A 6,271-nucleotide genomic window follows, 5' to 3' on the forward strand; every position below is an offset into this window, starting at 1 on the left:
AAGGAAGATAACTGCTAAACATACACCTCCTGTTTTTAAGATAACTGCTATATTAGAAAGCATTTTCAAGCACTGAAGCACACATAAAAATAATGATAATATTGTTACCAAATTGCAACATGTTATTTCATAAAATATTTCTCTTCCAACTCCTTTTGTCAAGCTATTTTCTCAAGAGCACTGTGCAGACCTCACTGAGATAGCAGAAGTTTGAGAGTAAATAACTAGCTTAAAATATGCATTTCTACTTCAGTGATTGCACCTTATTATCAAGTACTGAAATGCTAAACAGAACAGAGTTCATTAAACTTTCCAGATCTTCAGAGAAAAGCCAGTGGTATCATGCCTGGTTAATTCCTACTTCATTGCATCTGCCTCATAGAGAATCAAACTACTGTGGCCTACAAGCTCACCTTTTATAACTATGTCCCTCTCAAAACATCAGCTTCCAGTAAGTTTCCCATTCTGTCATTTTCACTCTTTCACCTGAACACATTTCAGCTCCATACAACTCAGATCATTACATGTAGTGTTTGGTTTACTACTATTGCAGCTCCATAGCAGAAACCATGTTTAATTCCATGGGTTGTCTGGGATACCAAAGGAGTTAGAGCATGTTGTAAAGGTACTTCTAATTTTTTTTAAAGCCATCTGCTGTTATTGAAAACAATTCTTAAACAAAAAGTAAAACTAGTCCTACTGTGTCATTCTTAAAAGTAGTTTCATTTACAGTTTGATGCTGGCTCCCTTGAAAAAGTTTTAATAAAAGTATTAAAGCAGTTTTAATATACCCTCAGCAGGGTCAAGTTTACTGGCAAAACTTTTCCTCTGCTATAACAGTTTACTCCAAGCCACCCAAACAAAATATTCTGCAAACATTCAGAAAAAATAATTTCAAAAGCACTTTCAACAAACACCCATACAGCAGATTCAACCAAGGCAAATGGTAAAATGGAAGTTAAGTGAAGAACAACTTCTAGGGGTGTCTAAAGAATGTTTGGGGTGTTTTCACTCATTTTTTTAAACTCATGTAAATGCTTGTACATGTTTTTAAGACAGTTTTTTGAAGATTTCTGTATCAGTGAAATCATCTTAGTATTCCCCCATACTGATCACTAGTGTAGAGATATGTACACACCCACCCCAGTTATTGCCCAGTGAGACAGGTTTTGCATTGCAGAGGCATTCCAGAGCCCCATTCTCAGAAGACAGCCCAAGCCCTCCAAGGTCATCTCAGGTAGTATTTTCAAGTTCAGAAATTACAGCAGAAGAAAACTGGGTTTACTTCTTTTCCACAGACAAGAAGCTCTCACACATCAAGGTTCACTACAGAGCACTACACCATCTCATGAAAATCAGGAACTAATTCTACCTCATTTGCTTTATTTATTAGCAAGCACTCTAAACTTATCCTTGCACCACCACAGGCCTCAGGCAGTGCTCCTGTCAGTACTTCATCACTCTCTTGCAGAGATTTGAAGACACTTGCTTTTCCAACCAAGAGATCTGGATTCTCCCTCGAGTCAAACCTAGGGATCACATAATACTGAAGAACTTCACTGTATTTACACAAAAAGTTGGATTTTAAACTGCTTTATCATATCCCTGTTTTACACATCTTCACAAATTATTTTTTCAGATAAGCAGCTTCAGTAAAATGACAGCTAGAGAAGTATCAAAATAAGAGACATCAAGCACATCATAACAGTGCTTGCTACTGTAATTCACTCACTATTAACTAGTCATGAGAAAGTGAGGGCGTGAGTAGCTTCCTGTTTGTAACTATTTGATAAGACTTGCCTACTCCCCTCCCAAATACTGACCAAATTCGTTTCCACAGCAACTTTCAGTGGTTTATGTTTCAACCATAGTTTGATTGAAACAGTATAATTCTAGCCTGGAATGTAAGTTACAATGCATTTTAACTGAAAGCTTTTCTATCAGAGTATCAAAACAGAAAAGATGCTCTGTTAATTATTGCCAAGCATTGATTCACAAGGTTGTTTTGTTTTTTTTTTGAAGTCCAGTCATGTATTTCTGTCCACTGCAAGTCCTAGTAACATGCTGAAATTGCCTCAAGAATGAAGGATGGCCCAAACTTAAAGATCTGTACATTTTCCCACACCCTTGAGAGGCAGACACCCTTGAGAGGCAGAGAGGTATAATGACTTCAAACTTTGAGAGCTCCCCTGCAAGCAGGAATTGCTACAGCCAAGAAACAACAGCTTTACAAAACAGAACTGTTCTGCACCATGTTGAAAACATTGTCTATGTTTACAGTAAAGAGAATGGAAGCTGGACAGCCGCTAGGTCAGGTGGTTTAGTTGTTCTTTAGGAATCATCTTTTTTCCCCTATCTGTCAGCAAATAAAACTAACAATGTTCACAGAAACTTGGCATTAAGCATTCAGAAGGCCTCTGTAACAAGTCACTGACCTATGCAGCTTCAAGTTATGACATCTATTTTTAAACTCAAAAAAAATACTAATGTCTGCACCCATTTAAGTCTGTAGCCTACTGCTATCTTTCTGACTAAGGAATTATTTTTTCATTATTTTAAAAGCTTTAGATTTAGATCAAACAGATTGAATAATGAATTCTTTTTGTCATCATGTTCCTCCTCTTGTGCGCTTTTTTGTCAATGTTTGTTACTCAAAGGAAGCATAAGATTTCAGTACATGTGAAGAATGGCTGTTAAACGTGTGCTACAGAACTTGCTTGTTCCCGGTTTTTCCACACAGTCTGGTTTATTGTAAATTGTTCGGTCTCATATACAAAGAAGCAACAGTATTAGGAAGGAAATCTGTGACTATTTTATTGAAGTAAAATTGTGTGGGGGTCTGTGCACTTAAGAGGAGGATCCAAGAGAGCCATGACACCTGAAGCCACCCTCATAACAATAGCAAGTACAGATTATATGCAAAGGCCCCCACCAAAGTCCTCTAAAATCTTATCTGCAGTGAGCTACTAAAATGTCCAAGCAGGGAAAAAAACAGGATACCATATTCCAGAAGTGCTCAGTCCAGTGACACTGTGACACACTTGGTCTGTTCTTGCATTTAGAGGTAGTATCAGCCAAAGAGATCATCACCAGCTCATGCCCCACTGGTTGCTGTCAGCCTCCTGCAGCAGCACACTATATTATCAATCAGACCAGTGCTACCCCAGCACGACACCTCTGTGAAACAACCAGGAAATTGCATCCAAGCAACCTGTGCAACAAGTCTCAGCCTAGAGCACAGCCTAACATAGCACCAGCACTGGCGCACACTACAGAGATGGAAGGAGCTGTGGGCTGGGGAACAACTGAACCTGCGGTACCACATGACAGCGTGCAATGTTAACCCACAGGCACTGTTCACTCCAGCTACAAAGCCGAGCGCACGAGCCCACAGAAAAGACTGCACTGGCCGATGACACACAGCTCACTATGGATTTGAAATCCAGACTCAGAAAGCAGCACTTGACTTTCCAGAAGGGAATCTGGCATGAAAGAACTGATAAAACAGATCCCATATTTGTAACCACGGAAGGGAATACATGTAAGCCACAGTTGTGGATCTATGTATCAGAAGGTATCACAACATGTCCAGAGTTGAAATATAAATGCAATTTGAGCAGCAAAATAAACTATACACTACAGACAAATTCAAGTCTGAAGACTGCAGGAGAGGCTGGGATTTCTGTATTTCACATCTATTTTACCTTTGTATTCAATACACTGCAAGGGCTCTTTTAGATGGGCTACATTGGCTAGAAAATTATATTTTCCAGAAAAAGCAAGCATCTAGCCCAACTTCAGTAAGCAAAATAAGGAAAGAAAACACCATAAAATAAAACCATAACACTGAGATCAACATGGAACACAAAGCAATGATTACAGAGAAATTGTAAAGAACTGTAGAGTTAAAGCATGTCTCCATTTGCTTTAAGTCATCTAACTTGGCATCTTTCCCCTGACATTTTACAATGCCTGTCTCATATTCTGGAAAACAGCAGGCTGGTGTCAAAGTAAAGCATTAAAATACCTGCTCCAGAACCAAGAATCAAATAGTACATATGCCTCAAAAATAGCTTCCTGCCCTAACTTTGCTTTGTCCTTCAGTAACTGCTGTGGTCACTGCTGGCAAGAATTTTACAGTATCAGCAGCCCAGACAGGTCTTTTAGCATTGACATCCTACTCAGTGCTTACATTTCAGTCACAACACTGACCGTAAAGAAGCTGTAAGTCAAGGCTGAAAGCAGAACAGGAGGACATGACATCTAGTACTGTTTAAAATGTAACTTACTACATAAGAAACTGCCAGGTTTTCTCTAAGATCATACGCTGAAAGTGCTTGAGCTTTCAAGTAACAAATGATTACCCTTAAGAAGATAAACCAGTGAAGACCTAGTTGTTGTTGTTTTACAGCTCAAAAATTTTGTAAGTAGATTGCAAGTGTTTTGAATTAGCTAATTTTACCAAATTTTTCTTCTATGCTGATCAGCAAGATCTCAACAGAAAACTACTTAGTATCAGATAATTACAACAAGAAACTACAGAAAGAAACTCCAACAATCAAAAGGAGCTCTAAATAGAGTTTTGAAGTATTTAAAATAAATAACATCAACCATCTCTACAAAGCTATCAGAACATTTAACTGCAATAGTATATAGAAAAGTCCACATTTTAGTCTTCTGAGAGTAGCCTTCAATGGTTCCTCTACTGGAGGAATAAAGTATTTTCTCTGATCACAAGCATTAAGACAATCCAAATTTCTTCTAATATCTAAGTAATTTGCATCTATCAAACATGTATTTTCTAAAACAGATTAACAAGCCGTGTGCCAGGCTACCTACCCAAAGTTTTACTGAAACTAGAAACTGCACAGATATTTAACTCCCTGTACTCTACCAAAGTTTATGCGCACAGCAACACCAGCCTCCTGACACACGTGTTTGATGCAAACACATTTCCTGCATTCCTTAGTCTTCCAATCAACCCCAAACAACAGAGACAACCTTGCATGTTTGGCATAATATTATACATTGTCACTTAAAGAAAGAAAAAAACCCCAACAAACAAACAAAAAAAAAAAAAAAAAAAAACGCAAACCAGCATTTTCATTAGGTCCTTGGTAGGTTATAAAGACCGTGACAGACAACAAACTCCTCTGAGTTCTGTTATGTGGTGAAGGCATTTTAAACCACGAAGCAAGCGAAGAAACGGCCACACAGCACAGCGGCACTCCCCGGCTATTCCTGAGGCGGGACAGTAACACCAAGCACAGCTGCGACCCCCGGGCCTGGGGACACGGTCTCGGCTCGTCGCGGAGCGGGCGGCACGGGCATCGCCAGCCCTTCTCCAGAGGCCGGAACCGCCGCCCCGGCCGCCGCCCGCCCGCCCCCACCCGGGCGCGGCCTGCCAAGGAGGAAACCCTCCCGGTGCAGGAATAGGAGACGGGGAAAACGGGAGCGGGAGGCCCGTGGGGAAGCCGATCCCAGCCCCGCAGCGCCGGGGTCCTTCCCGCACGGCCCGGCCCTGTCGCCCGCTCTTACCCTCGGCGATGACCCGCTTGATGCGCAGCTTCATGTCGCCCATCTCCACCGTCTGCCCCACGAAATCGTTCTGATCACGGCTGGCGGCTCCCAGCGAGCCGGGGCCCGCCAGGAAGTCCAGGGCGGACTGGAAGAGCGACATAGCTCCCAACAAGCAATGCAATTGACTGGGACGGGAAGGGATGCAAGCAGAGTGGGATGGAGCTGGTGGGCTCCGCCGAGCCTCCGACAGCCGCGGCGAGAGCCCGCCTGCCTCCCCTACCGTCTGCTCAGCCGCTCTTCCCTCAGCTCCGGGTAGCTTCCGGGAACGCTGCGTCACTTACGCGCTCCCGGCGCGGCCCGCCCGCCGCAGCCCTGCCGGCCGCGGCCCCGCCCCGCGGGAGGAGCTCCGGCTCCCGTCCGGCTCCGTTCCTGAAACGTCCCCTCACCGACCGACTCCTGCTCCCGGCTCCCGCCCGGCTCCGCTCCTGCAGCGTCCCTTCACCGACTCCTGCTCCGGGCTCCCGCCCGGCTCCGCTCCTGCAGCGTCCCTTCACCGACTCCTGCTCCCGGCTCCCGCCCGGCTTCGCTCTTGCAGCGTCCCTTCACCGACTCCTGCTCCCGGCTCCCGCCCGGCTTCGCTCTTGCAGCGTCCCTTCACCGACTTTGCTCTCGCCCGTGCTCCCGCTCCTGCTGGCCGCGGGGCACGCGCGGCGCTTTCCCCATTGAAGGGTCGCCATTCCCCAAGCAGCGG

At 43.9% G+C, this 6,271-nt stretch overlaps 1 protein-coding gene across 1 annotated transcript in view; it reads right to left on the bottom strand.

Annotated features, from left to right (window-relative positions):
• GAK (cyclin G associated kinase) overlaps positions 1-5,826 on the bottom strand; it is a 68,408-nt gene extending 62,582 nt beyond the window's left edge. Inside the window, exon 1 of the mRNA XM_059491881.1 lies at positions 5,539-5,826. Coding sequence (XP_059347864.1) covers positions 5,539-5,680 — 142 coding nt within the window. The 5' untranslated portion in view covers positions 5,681-5,826. The remainder of the gene's footprint in view (positions 1-5,538) is intronic.
• Positions 5,827-6,271: the final 445 nt, after the last annotated feature.

Source organism: Ammospiza nelsoni, chromosome Z (genome assembly GCF_027579445.1).
Source record: "Ammospiza nelsoni isolate bAmmNel1 chromosome Z, bAmmNel1.pri, whole genome shotgun sequence".
NCBI classification, from domain to species: Eukaryota; Metazoa; Chordata; class Aves; order Passeriformes; family Passerellidae; genus Ammospiza; species Ammospiza nelsoni.